We start from the raw sequence: 25,209 nt of genomic DNA, 5'->3' as shown, positions 1-25,209 counted from the left end.
ACTCTCAGTGAATAATAAACCATTCCCCCAAGCAGATGTTTACTATACATTACTTTCAAAGCAAAGTGGAGCGGGCTAATGTCTCAACACCAACTACTGCACCTCCCATCAGGTACGCCCTTCTAAGTATGTCACAGTTAACACCCAATGGCTTGATCCACTCCCAGACCCTTCTCTCTCCGGAGGACAATCCCTTTACGAACCATGCCTGTCCCATTCCATGGCTGCAGGTAAGCAAGAGCCCTCTCTGGCACAGATGGCTCTTTGTTGAGTCTCCAGGTCACTACCTTGCTGGAGAGGTCAGAAGCCAGGTGGAAGATGCCTAGCACAGGCTGCTCTGCAAGGATTAGTGCCATTCGATAGCATTTCGAATCAGAGCCACAGAGCTAGGGACCTTTGAAGCAATCAAGGGGGCGTGTGGTAATGGTGAGGGGTGTGTTGTGGACTGAACCTTTCATGATGAGAATGGATTGTTTTTATCCTGAACTCCTTGCTGACTTTGGGTACTGGATAGACAGATACAAAAGCAACACTTCTCAGACTTTACCCACTGTGTTGTATCATGTGCACCGTATTTTCTAGTTGGGTCAGGAAATGACTACCAGTTCCAATTCGAGAGAAAACAACTCACATGCCATCCATTTTCTTGTAAGGGACAGATGAGGCCCAGGCTTAGACACTCCTACTCAGTGGGTATGTCTCCAATGGAAAGGAAGCTGCACTGGTCACAGAGGCAGAAATGGGAAAAGACTGACCAAGGTAGAGGGCTAGATTCTATGTTCCCCCACGCATTTAGGTTTCCGGGCTGGGAGGGTCTTTGGGTCATGCAGCACCCAGCCAGCCCCTGGTGAGGCTGGAGGCCTCAGACTCTCAGAAGGGACTTCCCTATCTCAGGCTAAAATTGGCTGCCCATTTATTTCTATCCACCGGCCCCATTTCACCTTCCTGTTTTGACTTGCTAGTCCCGCAATCCCCACTGAAGCTAAGAAAAAGAAACTGGAATCTTTTCCATCCAAAGCTGACCAGTCTTTTCATCTCTCTGTCCCCTTTGCATCCGACTTGGCCCCCTCCCTCCTCCGAGCCAGAGGGAGAGGCCAGCCTGTCACTCCTAGCACCTCCTCTTAGATGGTAAAGACCCCATGCCCGGTTTCGCAGCATTTCGCATCTCCTGGAAATTGGAATCTTGATTTTTGGCGAAGAATGGGAAAGGATGACCTAGATTCCAAGAGGTAAAGAGAGGCTGGAACCTTCCAGAAAGGGGATAAATCCCTTGTCTGGACTTGGGGATCACCTGCTTGGGAGAACCTCTCTGTGTGACTGGCAGTAAAAGCCAGGGCAATGCACCTGTTAGGAGGTCCCCTCTCTGCTGAGACCCCAAGAGGAGTCAGAGGAAGCCGCTTCGGTTACCCTTGAGAAGTCTCAGATCTAGTGGGCAAGGCCTTGCCTGGGACAGACAGATACCTGGATCAGTGGGGAGGTGTCCAAAAAAAGGCTCATGCCTCAGAGTAGTCCCTGAGGTACATGGCAAATAGATAGCCCCTGACCCTTCTGGAGTCTCCTGCCAGAAATGGTGATTTTTTTTTCCAGGACCCCTAATTTACTTTTGGGGAACAAAAGGAAAAATTCATTTAGCAATATCTCACTTTTCATGAGAAGAGAAATTAAGTATAGCTGAACAGTTCCATATGCGGATGCTCTGTCCCCCTCAGCCCATCACTTCCTTTCTTGTCCTCAAAGGACCTAGCAAGGTGCCGAATACAGGGCATCTGAGAGCTTACGGCATCTGGGAAATGCCAGGGGCCCCAGAGTCCCTCTCACTAGCATGCTTTCCCTCCGTCATCCAACCCCTGCTCTGGGGGCCTTGAGGTTTTCACGGAAAGCGAAAAAAGAATATACACCAAAGAAAGATCCTGGAGACTGGGTGTGTTCCAAGTGTGAGATCAATTTCTTTTTATTGCCATCTTAACAAAAATACTTGGGAAGGCAATCTGATTCCAGCATCGGAGGGCAGGGCAATGACAGGCAATAATCAAGCCACTGGGCTGTCGGACAGGGGAGTGTTCGGTTTGGGGGAGCAGGAACCCCCAAAGAACCACAGAATGGGGACATGAAGCCAAGGCCATAAGGACACTGCAGTTGCCCTTCTATTCTCCCTACGAGGGATAAAGCTTGGTCTGGGTTTAGAAGCGGCACTCCGGGAACGGCTAGGCAGGCACTGGGTACAGCAGTCCTCCCAGGCCCTCCGCGGCTCCGGGGGTAGGCGTGGGAGGGTGGAGGGCTGGGGTATGAGAGTTTCTGCCAGGGTGAGCCTTAGGCCAGGAAGCAAAGAGGACACAGAGCTGAGCTGCACCCATGTCAGCGCTAAGCTTGCATCCGCCACCCCTCACCTCCCTCCCTAACTCTAAGAACCTGGCAATCTCCCCACACTCCGAAATGAAACATGGAGCTACAGATCTGTGTAGCCGATGCATATATGCAGCCAAGGCAAGCAGAGGCGAGGCATGCTGGAACCTGGGCTCCGGGTTATTTTCAAAGCCAGAGGAGGGGTCTCCTTCTGGGTCCCAAGACTGGGGCCCTGATTACCCCCAAACATTGGCTGTCGGTCTTTGTGCCAGGGGCAGGATGGGGAGACTCACCTTCTAAATGTTGCTGCTGCCCCATGCCCCGGCACCCAGGAGAGCTGAGGCAGGGGCAGGAAAGGAGCAACACCCCATCCAATTCCAGATCTAGCCTCCCACAGGGGAGCTGGAAAAATCCACAGACCTGGCTTCCAGTCCTGTCCCCTTCACTAACTGCTGTGTCACTTGTCATCTATGAAATGCAGATGATGATGGCAATCATGAGGATAATAATACCTGCCTTAGCTGCCTCTCGGCTGTCCTGAGAACCCATTGAGATCGCCCACCTGTAAGTGCAGGGAAAAGCATCCAGTGCTCTCACTAAGAATGCCAGGTAAGGTAGTCTTCTTCTTCCTCCGACATCATCCCATTCTTCTCCCCACTCCACAAAAGGCAAGCACAGCAGCTGAGCACAGGCACACAGGAGGACAAGCAGAAGGCCAAGGCAGGGGTACCACCCGCCAGGGCCAGAGCCCTGGGGGAGGGGAGGACAGAGCCCTCCTGGAAGGGCTGAGTTCCACCTGCTCATCCTCAGGCCTTGCCCCCTCCGAAAGCAGCAGAATCAGGGCCTAGGAGGCTGATGCAGCAGCCCTGAGGATGGAAAGCAGGGTTCTGTTCAGATGCTCCCCACGCTTGATACCACCTTCCCTGCAAGACCTGTTGCCATGGGGTGCAGACCAAGAGGAGGCTGACCCTCCAGGCCAAGCAAGCATCAAGCAGGGAGCTTTTCCTGCATCTTGAGCATCTGCCAAAGATGAGAGAGTGGGCCTGAATATATGCTCTGTTAGAGCACAGGGCAGCCAAGCTGCACTCGTTGAGGAGATGACAGCCCCCCAGAATCCTACATCGGTCCTGGACACGAGAGACTGGCTCCTGTCTCAAGGCCAGACACCCCTCCTCCATCTCTCTTCCTCCTAGTGCAGACTGGCCAGGTTAGAAATTGTGCTTTCTCTTCCGAGACCTGGTAGTCCGTGCGGGAGCTGGTGCTGGGGCTGGCGCTGGGGGAGCCTGTGGGGGCTCCAGTGAGGGAGCCTCAGCCTGGGGGGTAGAGCCCATGGGGGCTGCCCCGGCTGGCCCCCGCTGAGATGCCTGAACCCCATCCCGGATCTCTGTCAGCGTCTGGCACATCTGACTGACTCGGCTGGTCAGGTCGGCCATAGCTCGACCAATCATGTGCATGCTGTTCGCCATGTCCCGATGCACGGTCACCAGCTCCTGGCAGAACTGCTGGAAAAGCTCAGTCTGCTGGGTGTGGGCATGGAGGAGCTGCCAGTCAAGGCCCGTGCTGGACGAGCTGGGGTGCGACCGAGGGATCCTGCAGGTGGCTTGGGCCTGGGGTGAGGGCCGGTGCAGGGGCTCCGGCTTGGGGCCCACTGTCTCAGACTGGTCTGAAGAGGAGGATGAGCGGAGAAGGGTAGGCCTGGCCAGGCGGGCCTCTTCTTCCAGTGACCGCTGCAGCGGCACCCGCAGAGGCTGCCTCGAGGGCCCAGGTGCCTCCTCATCTTCATCATCTTGGGAGACAGAAACAAAGAAGGGCAAACGATTACAACGGGGAGGAAGGGGACACCCTGGGCTTGGATCCACCTTCCGCAATGACCCGAGCATCCCCCTCCCCAGCCGCCTCTCCGCCTAGTTTGGTGCATGCCCACTGCCCACTCTCCCATGAGGAAACACCTGCTCCCCAAATCCTTGAGGTGTGTGGGCCAGGCACTCCTGGGGAGAGGTTTGAGCATGAGCAATGCCCAGGTCAACTGTCTTTCATGGGAACAGTGGCAGTCTAGGGCGGGAGAGCCCAGGTCAGGGGACTTGGAGATGTCAGTGACAGCATGTCAACCCAATCACTCTCTTCATTTGTGACTCGGTTTCTGAAAAGCAAAGATAATCACTGCTCTACCTCCTGAACCACTTGCCCACCTAGCAGGGTTTTTAAGAAGACGACACAGAGAACAGATGCGAAGGCACTTGGCAAGAACGAGGGACACCTGCCCGAAGGAACTATGATGCCACTCTTGAGTTCCAGCCTCCTTGTGGCCATTTCTGAGTTGCTTGGGGCCCCCTTGTGGCCTTGCTGGAATCTGCAACTTTTAGTCTCTGCTGGGGAAAGAGGGACTGGGGCTGACATTGACAGGCTGGAGAGGAGAGGCAAGGGATTGTGCCAGAACAGAAGCCCGAAGGGAGCTGCGAAGGGCTTCTACCTCTGCAACCAGCCCTGACAGGCCCCCTTTGGTCCCACAAGATGCGCTTCCTGGACAGACATATGGCTTCCACCCAGGAGTGCATGGAGGGACCATCAGACGGTTACAGTCAGGTGCATGGAGAGGCCCAGACCCTGCATATACAGATCTCAGCAATCTTGTGATCAAGAGATATAAGCTGAGCCCTAGGGAAGAAATAAAAAATATACAAGCTGACCCTACTTACAGGCACACTATCCCTGCCTGTACCTGAGAGGCTGAATTCAAAACTATCTCCAGGGAGGTGATGGGAGAACAGACAGCTTCATCTGGCCCTGGCCCAGTGCCTCCCAAGGGGTCCAGGGTCTCAGTTGGGCCTAATGCCTCATGACCCTTCTTGGTGGGATAGCAGCATCCTCCTTAAATTGGGGACACCCATTCTGGAGTGGCAGGGATGGAAGGAGCGAACAGGGCTGAGGTGATGCTGGTCCCTCCTTTCCAGGGCCTCTTTCCACCACGCCCCTGGCCAAGTGCTGTAGCAGCTGGCCGACGGGCGGGGAAGGAAAGTGGGGGCTGGCCCAGCCGGCGGTGGAGGATCCTGGGCCCCCTGCCCAGCCCAGGTCACATTTGCTAACCTCATTACCTTCGGTCTCAGAGAGACAGAAAAAGTGAGCGGGGCAGGATTTAGGGAACAGACTTCACTGGGTACTGGGCCCCCTTCTTTTTCTCATAAATGGGTGGAATCATCCTGCAATTTAGCAGAACGATGATACACTGGGAGCCTGCAGACCTGGGTTCGAGCCTTGGTTCTGGGGCCACCTCTGTTTCTGGAGCTTAGATGCCTCCTCATCTGGGTAGCAAGGAAGTCAGACTAGACGGTCTCCACGTTCCTTCCCAGTCCTAAAAATCCGAGTCTGAATGGCCACCTGTCAGGAGCCCTGGCCAAACAGGAAATTAGCAGATCCCAGTGGCAAGGGGCCTGGAAGGGCGGGCCGAGTCTTTGTGAACCACGGTCCTGCGGGCTGGCCAGCGGCCGGCTTCCCTGGAGCCCTCCTGCCCTGCTCAGTCTCAGAGGCCAGATGGCCTCCAGTTGGGACTGTGGGCTGAGGGTGAGGGGCGGGTGTGTGCGGAAACAGAACCCAAGCGGGTGCAGCCCCAGCGCAGAAGGGCCTCGACTGCTCCCCCTTCTGGTGAGCCCAACTAGAACTGTAGCCCCAGCTTAGAACTACACAGGACTGGGCCAGGAGATCCAGCACCCCAGCCCCTGGCATCAAAGTCTGTCCTGAGACACAGCAAGCAGAGGAGAAAGAGGAAAATAGTGCTGTGGGGGCAGTGTGAATGGTGGGGGACAACGTGAGCACAGAGAGCGAGATCCTAGAGACAGCCTTGGGGCGGGCAGCGAGAGGCAGGAGGAGGCAGCATGGCACAGGAGTGCAGAAAATAACACAGAAATAAAGACGTTAGGAATAGACAGAGAGGGAGAGAGGACTAGTCGATCTTTCTGTGGCCCGGGCCCTGATGACTTGGCTGGCTTCTTCTCGCACCCCCTCCCCCTCGCCTGCTCCATTGGTCTTCCCTGGCTCCTCTCTGTTCCTGGAACGTGCCAAGCGCCTTCCTGATGCGGGGCCTTGTACATGCTGTTCTCAGCCTGCGAGGCGCTCTGCTCCTCTCCCCTCCTCTGCGCCTCATGCGGCCCCAAGCCTGGTTAACTCTTACTCACCCTTTGCATCTCAGTTCGCTTGTCTCTCCAGAGAGCCTGCCCCAGCCCCCGGCGGAGAGCCTGACCCACCACAGCTTGCCCTCAGACAGGGAGGCTGCATCATTTGCAGGGCCAAATGCAACATGAAAGTGCAGGGCGCTTTGTTCAAAAACTATCATGAGTTTTGGGGAAGGGAACAGCACAGCATTTCAGCCCGTGTGGAGCCCTCGTGAGCTCAGGGCCCTAAGCGACGGCATGGGTTGCACACTCATGCAGTCAGCCCTCGGGACTCCGTGTACTGGTCTTCATTCTTTTATTATAAATTTCCTTGCACCATTATTTACTTAAAGTTTGTCTATTCCCACGAGCCTAGGAACTCCCCGAGAGCAGGGCCGGTGTAGGTTTTATACACAACTCTGTCTTCCCAGCTCCCAGCACAACTCTTGGCACAGTGTTCAGGAAATATTCTAGAATGAATGAACGGAAAGGGGTGGAGGAGACAGTGGGACAAAGGGGGAAGAATGGAAAGATGGGCAAGACGGAGAGGGACAGGAGAGAAAGAGAAGGCGAGTGGCTGGGAACCAGCCGAGGAGGAGGCCGGGGAGCACGTAGGAAGAGCCTGGGGAGGGGAGACAGGTGGTACTCACAGCTGGTCGAAGGGCTGTCGGTGCCGTCCAGTTCTCCCCTGGGGAAGCTGCGCCCTGAGCGGGCGGTGAGCAGCGCTGACTCGATGGCCCTCTCGTGGGCAGTGAGCACGATGGCGGGGGCCCTGCCCCCAGCCCCGGGGCCTGACAGGGACTGCTGCATGAAGGCCAGCTTGTCCTTGGTCCTCCGTTTCATGTCATCCCATCTGTGCTTAATGTCCTTGACGGAGCGGGGGACCTGGCTCACGGAGGTGATTTTCCGAGCTATGCCTTCCCAAATCTTGTCCCTGTCGGCATGGGACAGCCGCATGGTCTCCCTCCCAAAGAGAACTGCTTCGTGGTGGGTCACCTCGGTGACCAGAATGTCCAGCTCCTCCTTGGAGAACTTGGGCTTCCGCTTACGCTCGGCCAGGGGCGCCACATTCCTTGGGTTGAATATCCCACAAAGCACAATTGGGTAAATGACCGTCAGTTCGGGTGGTCCTCCTTCCTAATGCCGGCCCCCAGCTGGGGAGCCAGGAGGCACCGGGGCACCCTTGCCCGCACGCCACCACCACACCCTCTTCCTACTGAGAGGTCCTTTCCACTACTCCTCGGAGGGTGGGGTGCGAGGCGGCGCACGCGGACGGTGGCACTGGACTGAGGCCACCGCCTCGGGTTTCAGGCCCTGCCTGACCTCTGACTAGCCGTGCCATCAGGGCAGTTCACTTGGCCTCTCCCAGCCTATGCTCCCGATCCAGAACAGGAAGGACCACCATACCGACCCCGGGGACTGTCACTAAGGAGGGAAAAGCACAAGGATGTAAAAGAGCTTTAAAGCCCTAGACAGGAACAAAGGATGCTTACTGGGGTTAGGATGAGGCCACCGCTTCTGTAAATGGCTTGGGGGGAAACAGTTAAACAGGGAGACTATTCACAGTGGCCTTTCGTGGTGTGTGGCCTCGATGGTGACGCCCAGAATTAGGGTATGATCACAGAGAGCTTGTTCTGTCCCATGGCTCTCTTCTCTGTCCTCACCAAGCCCCCACCTCTGGGCGTGTGCAGGTTCCCCTCCAACCGGAGCGCCGGCCGGCAGCAGCTCCTTTTTGGCGTAGGCTGCTGTGGCCGTTTGACAGCTCTTGGGTAGAATGTGAGAAGCCCATGAGTGCCCACTGGGAGACAAGTTCCACTTTGATGGAGACCGGGAATGACCTCGGGTTCCATCTGCATAGAGCAGCCAGGGGTCCCAGACAAGGGGACAGCGCGGCCCTTCCCCACCTCTGGCCTGGTACCTGCTCAGGCTCTGGAACTCGGAATCTCCACAGTGTGGTTGTGTCTACACTCAACTAGTGCCAGAAGGTCCACCCGAGAGAAAAACCCAGGGTGTGGAGGGAGACCTAGAACCGAATCACTCCCCTGGCTTCTGCTGAAACTGCAGCGGAAGGCCAGGGGCACAAAGACCCTTCGGCTCTCGCCTCCTCCCCAACCCCCACCCAGAACACCTCAGCCCAGGAGGCAGGAGAGCAAGGCCGAGGCCTGGACCTTACGCTCAGACAGACCCAGGACTACGGGCCGAGTCTCCTCTGCAACCCTATGCCTGTAAAACAAGGGTGGTGATCCCAGGGCCACTCCCAGGTTTCCAGGAGGACTGCAGGCAGGGGCATCTCAATCTCGCCACTATTGACATTTGGGACTATAAAACTCTTTGTTAGTCGGGGAGCGGCATATCCTGGGCAGTACAGGAGGTTTATCAGCATCCTTGGCTTCTGCCCAAGAGAACCCAGTAGCATCTACCTGTAGTGTTGTGACAACCAAATGTGTCTGAAGGCACTGCCAACCGCCCCAAGGGGGCACAACAGCCCCTGGTCGTTGACTACCAAGTTCACGAATGCAGAGCACCTAGCACAGGGCTAAGTAAGATAAAGTCAATGTTCATTATGTGGGTGCCCGTTCTCTTCCCAGCCCATCGCTTATTTTTGAAGAAACTGACTCCATTCAATCATCCACAAGACCCTAGGCTGTGACGGTGCAAGAGAAGGTGTCTGCAAATGAGAAAGAGCTGTACAAATGGCCGCTGTACTTTAAGGGGAAAGGAAGGTTTCTAAACTGACTTTCCCCTCCAACTACCGCCAGAGGGGCACCTCCAAGGCAGCAGACCATACGACCAGCCCCAACCCAGTCCTGGAGGCTTTAATGAGATGAGTGTCCAGCAGCTGTGACTACCCTGGCGTCATCTTGGGTCAGGTCCCATGCTGGCAAGGTAGCAGCGGCAGAACCCACCCCACACAAAGCCTGGGAAGCCATGCTTTTCCTGGTCCCCCGTGCACAAGCAGAAAGAACACTGGCCCAGAAGTCCAGAGATGGCTCTGCCACTGAGTACACGACCTTGCCCTGCTCTGGGCCTCAGTTTACCACTGCAGCATGAAGATCAGTATAGAGCAGTGGTTCTCCACACTAGTGGCGCATCAGAATCAGATTTAAAAGATACCCATACCCTGGGCTCAATCTCAAGCCACGTAAGTCAGAATCTCTGGGTGCCAGATGATCGCTCAGTTAGTTCAGACGATGAATGCCCATCTTTGGACTGTGGTAAAGCATTGCGCCCAAGTTGAAAGATCAGAGACGGGTAGAAAAGTGGAACAGAATCAGCTTTACCAGCGAAAGCTTCTGGAGCCTTGAGAGTGACAGTGCAGAAAGGCCTGCCACCAGAATGCCCTCAGACATACTCTCCTTTGTTTGCCTAGAGCCAGGCTGCAGTAACCGAGAACAGGAGCACAAGCCAGGGGTCTGGGCCGTTCAGCCTACCCGATGGCCCACCAGACGCCTGGTCCCCACTTCTGTGTCTCTGCTCACAGTGCCCTCGAACAAGACCCTGGGCCTCTGCTCCAAGGCCCCCTCCTCTTTCCTCTGGGCCCATGGAGCACCTTGTCGGTGTCTCCATTCATCAGAAATAGCAATTTCCATGGTGGAAGGTGTGAGCCCTTGGAGTGCTGGGAGTGCAGGGCCAGGCCGGGCCGACCCGTCGAGGGTGCCCAGCACAGGCTGTGACTCCCAGTAGGTGCTTAGTAATGGGTGGTGAGCTGCGTGTGCTGAGTGGACCAGCACCCAGTTGTCGGGGAGAAGAAGGCAGTTAGGAGTGTGGATCGTCTTCTTGGAGCCACTCTCAGGGCATGGCTGACCGGATTATGCGAAAAGGGGCTGGGTGCCATCCCCACCAAACGAGGCAGGGGCTGCCCGTGCCTCAGTGCCTCCGTTCCTGTACCTGTTAAATGGCGATGAGAACAGCTGCTCTAACAACGAAGAGGATGATTCTTAAAGTGATCTGGAGAGTAAAGTGTAGCCCCGTTGGTCAGAGGCTCTCAGGTAGGAGCACAGGTGGGCAATGAGGCCACAGGGAAGGGAAAAGAAGACATCGTCACAGCCTCCCCCACCTCAAACCAGCTTCTCCTCACTCATTGGAAAATCTCAGAGTTTAAATACAGCAACTTCCTCTTAGAAAGTCCCTAACTGCCCTCCTTCCAAGCAAAATCTCTCCTCCATCCACATGTCCCCAGCCCACATGGGATGTGGGACTGCACCGATGCTCACAGAGGGCCTGATCCACGGTGCAGCTGTGCCCCCTGGGTCCAGCCATTGAGGCCTCCCTTTCCTCCCAATCCAGATCCAAACCCCCATCACCGCTCCTGAGTCCCAGAGACAGGCCACCAAGACGGTAGTGAGGCAAGTGTGACCTCTCACACCCACCCAGAGACACCCCTGGGCAGGGCCCCAGCACACTGCCCAAGCCAGCAGCACCGAACCGAAAGGGGAGCCTTCAGGGCTGCAAGCTCGGTTCAGCCGCCTCTGGGCAACCCTGGGCCAGTCTCCTGCCCTCCTTGGCTGGCCATGAAGGATCTTTCTGGTGCAAACTTCTATCCCAAACTCTAGACCACATTAAAACCACTCTCAAAAGTACTTATGCCTGGCTGAAAGCACCACTGAAAACAGCTAGACCGTGCCAGAAGCATCCCTCTCCATTTAAACAACTTCTGTGGCTACACTGGGGTGCGTCCTGCACCAGCCCAGCAGGATTCTGCCCTATGAAAGGTGTCACAGTCCTGAGTGGAGGGACAAACCTTGCCACAGTGTGGGAATACTGCCAGGAGACAGGGGCACAATGAGTCTTAGGGGTCTCCCACAACCTGCTGGCCTGGTCACAGGCCTCCTCCAGAGCCCCCTGATAGAAGGCTGAGGGAGCTAGAGGGTTCCCCAGAGCTAGACACACCCCAAACCCTGCAAACAGCAGTCCTGGGGCCTTCAGGGGCCTCCACCACAGGAGACCCCGTAAGCCCAGCATGCTCCCTTGGGCTCCCCAGAAATCGGCAGAGAGCGGGACTCACCTCATCCAGTTGGCTTTACTTTCATCTGACCCATCTATGGACTTGTAGCGGTTGTTCTTGTCCACAATCTGGAAGACAGAGAGAATGTCTAGAATGGGCCACCCTAGAAGGGGCTCTCATGTCCCAGGGCGACTCCTCAAATCAGGGCCCGGGGCCTGCCCCCATCTGCTACTTCACAGAACCTTCTTTTTGCCCTCCGCTACTGCCTGCCTGCAAGGCTGAAACTCATTCTGGGGCTAGGAATTCCATCTCTCTCCGCTGTCTTGATGGCAGACCCAGCAACATAGCCAAGAAGCCTCCCATTGCAACAATGGTAAAATCCAGTCCTTCCCATTTCTCTCTTTTCCGTGAGAGACAGAGGCCGGCACCGGATAACGAGGCATATGTGATCTGAAAGGGCTCTTCCTCTCCCTAGTCTCTAAACATTCAAGAGCCTCAGGGTTTGGGCTGGAACCCTGGGTCTTCTGTAAAACTGTCATTATTTCATCATCGCTCATGAATCAAAGTTCAGCTGGGTACGGAATTCTAGGCAGATTAAATATCTGCCTAGAAGTTTCATTTTCTTTCAGGGTTTTGAAGATTGCCAAAAAGGTTGCCATAGGTTTTCAGGCAACCTACTGTTAGTCTAATATTGTTCTCTTGTGGATAATCTGTCTATGGTAAATTTTAAGATGTTCTCTTTATTCTCGATTTTCTGCAGTTTCACTATGTGATTTTGAAGTAAAAATGTACTTTAATTCTCCTCATTCCTTGACAAGCTCATTACTTGATGAAGACTTATATCTCTTTTTAAATTCTAGAAAATTCTCAGCTGTTACGCTTTTGAGTACCGCTTCTCAGTCATTTTCACCAGTATCTTCTTGTAGAATTTCTATTAAATATATACGTGTGTAGTTCAATCCATTCTCTGCGTCTTTTAACTACCCCTTCATATTTTTCTCTTGCTCTTTCTGAGCAGTGCTCTGGGAAAACATCTCAGAACTCTCTTTCGATTCACTAATTCTCTCTTTGACTCCAGTCCAGGGTTTGTCCATCTGTAGAAGATCTTCCTTTTTTTTTTCTTCCCTCCTTAATGAGTACTTTGAAGGTAATGAATATTTTTCACTCCCAGAATTTTTAATTGGTTCTTTTTCACATCCATCTTTTCTTATTCTGCCTCTTTTTATTTCATAATGTCACATTCCTTTTTTTATCTTTTTCTAACAGCTTTATTGAAGTACAATTGACATATAACGTACCGTTTGATAAGTTTTGACAAATATATACATCCATCATCCCAATCAAGATAACAAACATATCTATTACCCCCAAGAGACCCCTTGTGCCCGATCTCTTCCTCCTGCCTCTCTTCATGCCTCCCATCCCCAGTCTACAAGCGACCAGTGACCTATTTTCCGTTACTTTGTATTTCCTAGGATTTTATATAAATGGAATCAAATGGAAGCTAGTTTGTCTTGCTTCTTTCATTCAGCACAATTATTCTGAGATTTGTGTCCATGTGTGTATCATAGTTCATTACTTTGTATTGATGAGTAGTATTCTATTGTTTGGATGTGCCATAATTTGTTTTTCTATCTACTTATTGATGGACATTTGGGTTGTGTCTAGTTTTTGACTATTACAAGTAAAGCTGCTAAGGGAATGCACTTATAAATCTTTGTATAGATATGTATGTGTTAATTTCTCTTGGGAAAATACCTAGTAGTAGAATAGCTAGATCACATTTAACTTTTAAGAAACTGCTAAACTGTTTTCTAAAGTGAATATTTTACATAAAAAAAAATTTGTATTTTGCACTGTTTTACGTTCCCACCAGCTGGGTATAAGAATTCCAGTTGGTCCACATCCTTGCCTTGGCACAGACTGCCATTTTTATTTTAGCCATTCTTATAGGTCTGAAGCAGTATCTCATTGTGGTTTTAATTTGCATTTCTCTGATGACTAATGATGTTGAGCATCTTTGATACACACCTTGATATGGACAAATCTCAAAATAATGATGCTGAGTAAAAGAAGCAAGACAATGGCTGGCTTCCATTTGATTCCATTTATATAAAATCTCCTGTTACAATATTAGGTATTGTAACAGAGCCCCTGAATTATAACTGGGCAACTGGCTACCTGTAATAACAGAATACATTTCTTGGAGTTCTCTCTAGCTAAGTTCTGGCTGATAGGATGTAGGTCAAAGTGCCATTTGTTAGCTTCCTGAAAACCTTTTCAAAATACTGCTGATGCATGCCCTTCTACCATCCTGCTGCCTGGAATGCAGATGTGATGGCTGGAACTCTATCTACCAGCTTGGACTCTGAAGATAATCTAAGGATTGAGATAGTGATGAACTGGATCGAGCTTGGTTCCCTGAGCAAATCCACCTCACCAGGCCTAGAATGTGTTTATAAAAGAAAGCATAATTCCTATTTTGCTTGAGCCACTGATATTTTGAATCTTAGTTACTCACAGTCAAACCTATTCCTCATACGGACCCTAAACAGTTTTTTTAAATCCATTCTTAGAATACTCTACTATTTTTATTTTAATTAAAGTGAATTCATTTGTAGTTGACTTCTGGAGGCTGTCTTTTTTAACATTAATTTTCTTCATTTGTTTTGGAGATCTGGTTTGGAGGCTCATCATGTGTAGGAGTCTGTCAGCCCACGTGTTTCTTTCTCTTTCTCTCTTTCTTGTTTTAAGCAGTCAGCCTAGTTTCATTTTCCACCTCACATGGGGCACTTTTTTTCATATTGCCCTCCAGGAGCTAAAAGTCGTGGTCACCTCTTCCTGCTGTAGACTAGAGTCCTGTGGGTCTTTGTTTTTACTTCTGTGACCACTTTCTCTTCTCTCTCTCACCCTACCCGCCCCCTGCCCCTCCGTCTGTCTGCCTCTTCTTGCAATAGGTTTGTTGGTAGAGTGGGCTGGGACTCAACGCATGAACTCTCAGTCCGTCTGGATGACAAGCCCCCTTGTCCCCTCCACATACACCTTTTTTTTTTTTTAATTCTTCCATTTTAATTTTTATTTTTAATTAAATGTATGGGTTGACATTGGTTAATAAAATTTTATAGGTTTCAAGTATACAGTTCAATAATATGTCATATGTATATTGCATCGTGTGTTCACCATCCAAAGTTAAGTTTCCTTCCTTCACACACTTTCTGACTTATACTCTTTCTCTGGATATTCACATCCATTCCAATACTCTCAATCTGTTCATTACTCATAAATTTTTATTTTATGCCCCACCTGTAAATATTGAATTTCCCACATGACATCCTCCCCGCCAGATGTCTCATGGGCACATCAAACTTACTTCGGGCCTCACCCCTAAACCTGTACCTCTCTCATTTCCCCCAGCACAGTATTAGAAACTGCCATCCACTCAGGTTTCAAAAGGAAAGTCACCTCTACCCAAAACCACTGAGTAATGTACTTTAAATGTGTGAACTATATATGGTATGTGAATTATATCTCAATAAAACTGTTGTTTTAAAAGAAGTTACTCTTCATCCTTCCGTCTCTCAACGCCCCCAATATCTAATCCCTCAGCAAGTCTTCCAAATCAGATTTCAAAACGGCTCCTCTCTCCACAACTTCTTGCTTCCACCCTGGTCTCTAAGCCATCATCAGTTCTCTTCTAGACAACTACGAGAGACCCTAACTAACCTCCTTGATGTCATTCTTAACTCTCCATTAATTCTCCTCAAAGCAGCCAGAGGAATCTTTTATCAGCGTAAATCGGATCATGTCACTCATCAGATGGCATCTACTGCACTTCCAATAAAACTCATACTTGGGGTCACAGCCTTCAAGGCCCATAGGACCTGGTCTTGGCTGCTTCCCAAACTTCTCCTGGCCTCTCTCTCCCTCATACTTTTCTGGAGCCACAGTGATCTGAGAGCGAACCCTCACACTGGTCTAGATCACTGCCTACAACCTCTTTTACCCGACTCTTTAAAAAAATAATAATCATGAATAATCACATTTTAAGCATCCGGAAATTATAAATAATGCAGCCGATAGCCTGGTACTCATCAGCTAGAGACAACGAAAATTACCACCAGCCATATTTGTTCCAGACTCCTCCCTCTTCTTGCTTCAAGAAAATACCAGGATGTAGCTGAAGACCATCTCTGCCTCCAACTCATTTTCCTGCTCTCCCTCCCTCCGAGGGTAACCACCATCCTGCAGCTGGTAGGGAACCTCCTCATTTTTACTAAAAACAATGTACAGAACTAGTTTACGTGTTTGTAAAGTTTACAGAAATGGCACCCCAGTGACTATATCCCTTTGCACCCTTTTCCCACTAAACGTTCCATGGCTGGTCTCTCCTTCTGGGTCTCAGTTTCTGTCACCTCCTCAGAAGCAGCTTTTCCTGACCTGAACTTGAAGTAGTTTCTCCCCTGCCACACTCTGACCTCCACATGCCTGTCCCCGACTCGGCATTATTTCTATGACACATCCTAGTATATATTTTTTAGAGACCAAGTTACAGAGTACGTTTTTGTTATTAATGGAGTTTATCTACTTGTCGATTCGGAAACTCCCTTACTAGACCACAGCTGAAGAAGGCAAAGCACATGTATTTTAATTGATACATTAAAGCAGTGGCCTGGCCCAGCTCCCAACACAGCGCATGGCATGTAGTACAATATTGGCTGAATGAATGAATTACTGAATAAAGAATCTTTCAAGGAAAAAGCAAGTTAATAAAAAAAAAATGTATAGAGTGTTACTATTTTAGTAAAAAGGAAGTGGGTGGTATGCTAGGGCTGGCTTGTACTGGCTAACGAGAGACGATCATAAAATTTCTGGAATTTTGTGAACCAGTTGTTAAACCCAGCTGTTATTAAAAATTAAATTACATAAACTTATAATTCAATAAGCTGTATTTTTAAAACGGTAATAAATACTCAAAGATTACCACTTCCTAGTCATTTCACTACATTTTACTATTATCTATGTTCCTGAAGGTACTGGAATCTATTGTATCTGCCTGTACAGTAGAAATACTATATAATAGTTGCTACTGTATATGTCTTACCAACTGCTCATTCAGTAGCTTGAAATCAGCCACGGTGGAAGCATTTGCACCCAAGAAATTGGCATATACATTCCGTGCCACCACCAGCAGGTTATTTAGCATTTACCAGCACCCCACTATGCCTATATTCATATGTGCTTAGACAGTCTGGGAGATACATGTCAAACTCTCAACTCTGACTACCTTTAGAGAGGAAGAAAGAGCAAAGGCGGATGAGGCTTTTGTTTTATTTGTCTATGAGTCTACACTGCCTTGTGGTGTAAAACTTTCAGACAGAAAGGGAACACATGCGGCTCAGGCTTTCCATCCCGGGCAGTTACTCCAGGTGATTCTCTAGTCTTCACAGACCCTCCCCTGAAATCTCATAGAACCCTGTCCTTTATCATAATACCAATCCTAATCACCTTACAGTATCATTTCTGATTGCTCCTCTGTCGCCTGGGGGAAAAGACAAGCATCTGTAGACCTTGAAGCCAATAGCTGGAGCACCTAGTGGGTGACAAGAGCCATGGAGCCAGAGGAAGTGACTAGAATCTCAGCTTCATCACTTATGAGTGAGTGGCCTTGGGAGGTAACTTTATTGGCCATGCCTCAGTTTCCTCATCTATAAAACAGAGTAAAAACCAACCTTGCATCACTTCTAATGACTGATGTGGAGGGCACTCAACAAATGGTTGTTATTAGCAACAGGGACTGGTAGGATCACGCTGGGCATGTAGACCATGTCACATGTCACATGTCACTGATGGGCTCGGGCTACCCTAAGTAGAGAGCAGGATACAGGCTTCCAGTCCTGAGACTGAGATGGTCCTGGCCAGCCAAGGCCAGATGCTCAGGACTAAACCCACAGAAGCCTGACCTCCCGGAGCCCTCCCTCACCTTCTCCCTCGAGGTCAACAACTTGGCCCCTCTGAGCTCAGCATTTCTGAGACCAGCCCAAGCTCTGAGCACTGTGATGTGAGGACTTTGATAACCTGGACCTGACCAGAGAAGGTTGATCAGCATGTTAATAGGGTCGCTTAGCCTGGAGAGGAAGAGGTCAGAGAAAGCAGAGCCATCAACAGATGTGAGAAGGACCTCCATGTAGAGGAGGCGGGACCAGGACCAGCATGCACTTTAAAAAACACAAGCCTGAACTCTACACAAGGAAAATGCATGCAGAACTGTCCTAAGATGCATGTTCTAACATGTGGACCAGTCTTACAATAGAATGAGCAGCCTTGTGAGGTGAGCTTCTTGTTACTAGGAGAACTTAAGTGGTAGCTAGATGATCCTCTACCAGGGAGGCGGAAGAAAGAATTTCCTCAGAGTGCAAACCAGTCCTAAATTACCTCTAAAAGTCTGTCTAAAACTAAGATTGTATGATTCCATGTGGACAGATCCTCAGAAAATAATGTGAATGCATGAGTTTTAGCTCCCTGGGTCGCCAAAATGCTATTTCTGACCACGGTAATAATTAATAAAAGCATCAATAATAAGACATCAATGGTTGCCTTTCATAGAGCAATTTCAGGGTGCTGAGTACTCAGAAATACCATCTCATGAATTTTCACAACTCCATGAAGTAGCTATTATTATTATACCCATTTTAAAGATTAGGAAACTGAGTTTTAAGGCTGTTAGGTAACTTCCTGAGGCCACAGAAGAAATGCTGGGGAATCTGGAGTTCATACTCAGGTCCCTGTCAGTGCAGCCCATACTCTTAAGTACCTTGAGAGTGAGGGACCTAATCCACAAACTCCCCTCTAATGATCTTGTCAGAATCAAGCAGGAATGTCCTGGAATCCTCTCTGAATGTCCAGCTTTTCCTCTGGTTCGAGAAAATTTGCTACATGATGATTGGCATTTAATAGAGAGGAATATTAGGCTTTGAGACAGAATGTCTGCCGTGATTGAAGGTTCACTGTTGGGCTCCCCTAAATGGCGACATCACCAGGAGACAGGATTTTCAAAAACCTGATTTGTTTGTAACTTTCCAGGAGCCCATCGAATCCATAAAGCATTTTGATTTGTAGCCCTGCACCTCCTCTTAGAGCAAAGCAGTTACAAAAATGATTCATGAAGCCATTCACAAGTGACAAAGTGCTTCCACACATCACATCTCTGATGCTCCTCCCAAAACCCCAAGAGGCAGAGAGCATCACCTCTGTTCTCCAGCTACTTCCCAGTCCAGCAAACGGAAATGCAGACAGATAAAGAGGCCAGCCTGAATGTGAACTTGAACTCTGGCCTCTGCTATGCCCAGAAACATAGAGTGAAGAACACTTAAGTTGGAAGGGGGCTTCTGAGATGATTCAGGCCTGGTTTCCTAACCTGGTGTCCACAGACAGAATTCGGCACAGGAAGGGGGTTCCTCAAAATGTGTGCGGCATATTGGTGACTATTGATATATAACTTGCTAGGTGACTCAAAAATGCTCAAAAACCATTATGGAACTCTTCCCCTCCCCATTTAACTGATGATGGAATTGGTACTTCCTTTTATCATTTAAATCTATCTCCTATCAAATTTCAATAAAGCGCTGGAGACCTGGTAAGTGAGGTATGTTTACATGCCATCCCAAAATCTACATCCGGCCTTCACATTCTGTAATTTTACTCACAAATCTCAGCCTTTCTTGAAACCTATGTGAAGCTAACGAGATAATAAAGCTGGCTGGCTGTGATCTGCTCAGCACCTGCTATGCACCAGATGTGCAACAAGCATGAAGGCTCATGATAACCCTCTATGTTCCAGTAGATTGAGCAACCCATTTCATGGATGAGAAAACTAGAGCTCAGAGAGAACGAGTGATTTGCTCAAAGGCACACTTTTACCACAAGTGGTAGGAAAGTCTGAGTCTAGAGCCTAGTTAACGATCTTGGACAGCTCTTCCCTTCCTAAGTCCTTGAGTTCTGCCAGGACTAGGAGCCAGTCTCAGGACCAGCCACCCCCTACTCTGAACACACATGGCCTCACTGTTCTTAGCAATGAATCTGGCTGCTGGTGAAGCCGGTGAAGTGGGCCCTGGGGCAAGAACGAACCCTGTCTCTTAGTTATGCTTTACATGAAGGGTGTTGGGGCAAGGATAGGAGAGAGCTACCCAGGAGATTCTGCCCATCTGGGAGGCAGCAAAAATGCAAATTCAAATGGGCCCGTTAGTGGAGAGAAAATAGATAGAAACAAACTTTCAATATCACGCTACAGATTTGAAGGGTCTTCCAGATTAACATGGCAGAGGGAAGCAGTTGACAGGGCTGATATGAGCTGTTCAGTAGACAACCTGCACATTCATCATTGGCAGCTCTCTCCCAGTAGACAGTGAAATGAATACAAGGTAGAAAAAAAGCAGAGGAAAAAAAACAAAGATCCACAAAACCACTTTCTACCCACTAGGATGAAGTGAAGATACCACTTCACATCCACTAGGATAGCTAGAATCAAAAAGGCAGATAACAAATGTCGGCAAGGATGTGGAGAAATCAGAGCCCTTATATATTATTGGTGGGAATGTAAAATGGTCCAGCTGCTCTGGGAAACAGTCTGTATTTCCTCAATTAAACATAAGAGTTACTGAGAAATTCCACTCCTAGGTATATACCCAAGAAATGAAAACATATACCTGCACAGAAACTTGTACACAAATGTTTATAGCAGCATTATTCGTTATAGCTAAAAGGCGAAACAACCTAACTGTCCATCAATGGTTGAATGGATAAATGAAATGTGGTATATCCACACAATGGAATATTATTCAGCCATAAAAAATGATGCATGCTACAACATGGATGAACTTTGCAAACATTAAGCTAAGTGACAGAAGCCAGTCACATACTATATGATCTTGTTCCTATGAAATGTCCAGCACAGAGAAGTCTATAAAGACAGAAAGTAGATTAGTGGTTGCCTAGGGCTTAGAGAGGGAGAGGGGAGGGGATGAGGTGGGGTGACAGCTAAAGGACAGAGTTTCTTCTTGAGGTGATGAAAAGGTTCTAAAATTGACTGGTGATGGCTGCACGTATCTATGACTATATCATTAAATTACATAATTACATAATGGGTGAAGTGTATTAGGTATGTGACATATCTCAGTTAAGCTGTTAAAAAATAAAATCTGCCAAATATTCATCAGCAGCAATCGGACAAAATAAAAAAGGAAACAATCTTCTTCAATACCATAGGCTTGTAAAGAATTCCCTAGAGAAACAGGAGGTTTCCATACAAGTGGAGAAGACCAAGTTCATTTAGACATTCATGTCCAGGGCTGGAGAGTAGGAGCTTGAGCTTTGGTTTAAAGTTCTGGCCCCACAATTAGTAGTGAAGCCCTGGATAAGTAACCTGGCCCTTTAAGCCTCAGTTTCTCAATCTGTAAAAGGGCGATAATAATACCTATCCTATGGTTGTGAGGATGTAAAGAGTTAAGACACACAAATCCTTTAGTGCCCAATAAACAGCAGTCATTGTGTTATTGTTGTTTTCATGTACCAACCCTCCCTAGCATTTGCTGAGGAACCTCTGGGGTTTAGGGGTACTGAATTAGGATCTAGAGGTGTAGATCAGACAAGACCTCTCCTGGAAGAATTTTCAAACACTAGGAAATCTGAAATTCCCTATTATTAAAGCTAGGACGTTTACTAGAAATTAATGTTTCTCACCCTAGGATCTTTGGATATAGTCTTAAGGTCTGAAAGTTCTAAGAATTTTTAATTCAGTGTTTTCATTTAAAAAACAATATAAGGAATCACCATGAAATGTGTGCTGTGACTGAGTTGGGAACTGTGGTAGACTGAATTCCTGGTCCCAGTTCTCTCCCCTTCCTACTGTTCTGGCCAGATGACTCTGCAGTAGACCCTGCCTTATAGGTGGCTTATTACTATAAGCTTATTACTATAAGCCACCTAGAAGGCAAGGTCTACTGCAGAGTCATCTGGAGTAGGCTCCTTGATCTTGGATTCAGCCAGGTGATTGGCCAACGAGATGTTAATACACACAATGCAAGCAAAGGCTTGGAATGTGCTGGTGAAGATGAGCTTGCCCTCGGGGGATTCTGCCTTCCCCAGGAGAAGAGCTTTCCAAGGCAGCCCCTGTCCTTTCAATCTGGGTCCAGAACAAACACATGGAGCACATTTGGCTCCACTGAGAGGAGCCACACTCACTGGACTGGAGTTTGAGGAAGAGCAGCCCAGCCACTCCCAGCTAAATCAGCCGAACTGGAGTCAACCAGCATGTGCGTGGGCAAGAATAACTCATTGTTGTTCTATGCCAGGGGTCAGCAAACTATGGCCTGTAGGCTAAATCCGGCCCGCCACCTGTTTTTGTATGGCCCATCAGCTAAGAATGGTTTGTACATTTCCAAATGGTTGCAAAGAAATCAAAAGAAGAATATTTTGTCATGTGAAAATTATATGGAGTTCAAATTTCAGAACCCATAAATAAAGTTTTACTAGGACCTGCCATACTTATGGCTGCTCTCACACCATGATGGCAGAATTGTGTAGCTGTGACAGTATACTATATGGTCTGCAAAGCCTAAAATATTCACTGTCTAGCCCTTTGCACAAAAGTGTGCTGACTCCTGTTCTACAGTCATTAAATTTGGAGGTAGCTTGTTACACAGTAACAGCTGACAATACAATACCAGTTATTATGACTTAACATGAGTCCATGAAAAAAGAACAAACCTAATATATAAACGATGCATTCTGGCAAAGAAAAGACCAAGAAACATCATGGCAGTTCACTAACAAAAGATTTCTCAGTGTTTCAAATAGAGAAAAATAAAGAAAATAAAGATATCACAGGGCACACAAGAGCACAAGAATGTCTAAGGCCAAAGAATCTGTGTCTCAGTCGTCACTACCATATTTATCTTATAAACAGCAACTTAGTTCCAATAAAACATCATCCAACACATCAAGGTGACTTTGTTAATTTAAATTCTGTTGGTTTGTGTAGTTCTTGCTCACTGTATATTTGTGAACCTGTCACGGTGTTATAGTTGTTTAAAAGCTATATGAAATGTGTTTATTTAGCTTTATGCTTAGACCTTTTTAAGTTAACATCAGAATAAAAGTAATGTAATGTTGGGACCCCGTGAATATTAAAAGTTACCTGAACACAACACAAGTGTAAAATACAATTGCAGTAGAGGTGTTGAGCAGACAAAGAATGAGGGTCAAGTTAGAAGCGATTTTGTATGGCAATATTAAACAGTTCGGAATAGATTTTCATGCTTTACTTTTGTTCCAATATAAAGATTTTGAGAATTACCAACTCAGTTCCAGCCAGGACTGGTTCACCATCATATTATATTTTGGGGGGAATCTTTGGTTTGCTTTGTGATCCAATAACCAAACCACCAGCATTTATAAAATAGTTAGACAAGTCCAGCACATTTAATGCTTCCGGTATTAAGAGGAAGCTTAGGATGGAAGAACATATGTTTATTCCTAAAAAAAGCTGATATTGAATTAACAATGTCTTAAGATTCATAACATCTTGGAACAAGAGAAAAGTGGCTTTTTGCTAGCATCACCTTCCACTTTTCCTTCTAAGCACACTCTACTTCTGCTATACTCTATTACCATTCCCGGCTTTCATATTATATGTGTGTCCCTGGGCCTTTGTACATGCTCTGCCCATGGCTTACGATTATGTGTTCCCTCAGTTCCCAACTCCGTAGGCCACTCATTTCGACTCATCCCTCAAAACCTAGTGGAGGCTTAGAAGCAAAGAAACCCCAGTAACAATGCACACACCTATTGCCTAGAGATTCTGGTTTCTAAATACCATTTTCCACTAAACTGAATCAGACCTCCTAGGAGAGATGGCTGAAACATCTTTTTGTACCAGTAAGGAAATGCTAAAATAAGAACAAGAAGCCAATCTGAACAAGCTCCCACTGGCCAAATCTAGGGCAATTTAAACATCAAAAAGAATAATGACAAATGGAGTAGAACACAGTGAAGAAGAAAAAGAATTCATGAGTCTATACTGATACTAAAAATAATTTTTAAATGGGGGATAGGTGGAGGAGAAGTTTGACAGTCTTTTTAACAGCAGAATATCAAGTAATAAATGTAGGGGAATGATTAAAAATCATTTTAAGCTGTGACTAATAATTGATACAAGCAAGAATCATCAATAGTTGCTAAAACCATTTGGTAAAAGACAACGCAAACCAACATCACGTGCCTCCCGATGTCTACGAGGAGAAAGATACAACATCATCTGTGCCAAAAATCTCTAATCTGAGTCTATCATGAGGAAACGATCAGACAAACCTAAACTGTGGAACCTTCTGCAAACAACTGGCCTGAACTCTTCCAAAGTGTCACTATCACGAAAGAAAAACCAGTGCAGGGGGAACTGTTCTAGAATAAAGGAGACTAATGAGACATGACAACTGAATGCAATGTGCGATGCTTGAGTGGGTCCCGGGGTGGGGCTGGGGAACTAAAAAGTGCATTACTCAGAGCACCTGGGAAAATCTGAACACGGACTGTAGTTGAGACAATATTGTATCAATGGTTAAACTTCCTGAGTATACTAATCACATGGCGTTTATATAGGACAGAGGTAGGCAAACTACTGCCTGCAGGTCAAATCTAGCCCCCATCTGTTTTTATACAGCCTGTGAGCTAAACATGGTTTTTGTATTTTTTTTTAATGGATGAAAAATTTTTTTCATATAATTTCATTTACATGATTTTCAAATTTACATGAAATTCAAAATTTTCACTGTTCATAAATAAAGTTTGATTGGAACACAGCCACACTCATTCATTCATGTACTGTCTGTCTAGGGCTCCCTTTGTCTTAACAAGAGTTGAGTAGTGGCGACAGAGGCTGTATGGCTCCTAAAGCCTGATGTGACTGCATCTCAAACGGTGTGAAAAAAAATAAACGAAAAAGAATGTGTGTGTGCATGTATACACACAAGTGTGTGCATGTATACACACAAGACGACAGGTATACACAGAAGTATAAAGCAACTTTTATAAAATGTTAGTGATGGGTGAATCTAGATGCAGGGTCTGTGAGTGTTTATTTTACTATTCTTATAACCTTTCTACAGGGTTGGAAATTTACAAAATAAAGAAATCAACATACAAGCATGAAAAGCACTCGCTCGCGCTGGTGCACACGTACATGCCTGACCTGTCTCAAATGTCCTGTCTTTTTTCCTGGACAAACCCATTATTTTTCCCTTCTCTGAGCTCCCCCACACTTGGTAAAACCTGCCTGTTGGCACTCACCTCTCGTGGCACTGTAAACGCCTGCTTACGCACACTCCCGCCCATCCCAGTTACTGAGGGGTTTTCTGACTCTGTTCTGGAGGGCCTGCCACGAACTTCTGCACATCCAATTTCAAGTTTTAAAATACAGCCTCATCTTATGATGGAAGCCAAGATGGAAAACATTGTGGTACCATTTCGCGTCTGCTTCCCCCCAGAACAGCAGGAGTCTGGCGGGGGGAGGACATGACTGACAGCGGGTAAGCAGTCCCACCACCGTGCCCACCTTATAAGGACCTCCGGGAAGTCTGCTATCCAGTATCAGTACCCAGAAGGGCCGACCTCCTCGGGAGCCACCTGGGACTTCTCACGTTAGGGACAGAATGCACTGGTAGCTGGCCAGGCTCAGCTTTTCCCACAGGCTGCCAGATTTGGACCCCATGTAGCTAGAAGTGCACA

At 48.0% G+C, this 25,209-nt stretch overlaps 1 protein-coding gene across 5 annotated transcripts in view; it reads right to left on the bottom strand.

Annotated features, from left to right (window-relative positions):
• The window catches only part of PRDM11 (PR/SET domain 11), a 46,893-nt gene that overhangs the window by 12,501 nt on the left and 9,183 nt on the right, over nucleotides 1–25,209 (bottom strand). For 4 of the 5 annotated variants that reach the window (XM_011356865.2, XM_011356866.2, XM_011356868.2 and 1 more), the window contains one exon: nucleotides 11,494–11,561. In XM_011356865.2, coding sequence (XP_011355167.1) covers nucleotides 11,494–11,561 — 68 coding nt within the window. Of the gene's footprint in view, nucleotides 1–1,922; nucleotides 4,130–7,138; nucleotides 7,561–11,493; nucleotides 11,562–25,209 lie in introns of those variants that run through there. The other variant, XM_011356867.2, reaches the window with a different exon arrangement.

This window comes from Pteropus vampyrus, unplaced genomic scaffold (assembly GCF_000151845.1).
Source record: "Pteropus vampyrus isolate Shadow unplaced genomic scaffold, Pvam_2.0 Scaffold31, whole genome shotgun sequence".
NCBI classification, from domain to species: Eukaryota; Metazoa; Chordata; class Mammalia; order Chiroptera; family Pteropodidae; genus Pteropus; species Pteropus vampyrus.
This window is presented reverse-complemented; position numbering and strand designations above follow the sequence as displayed.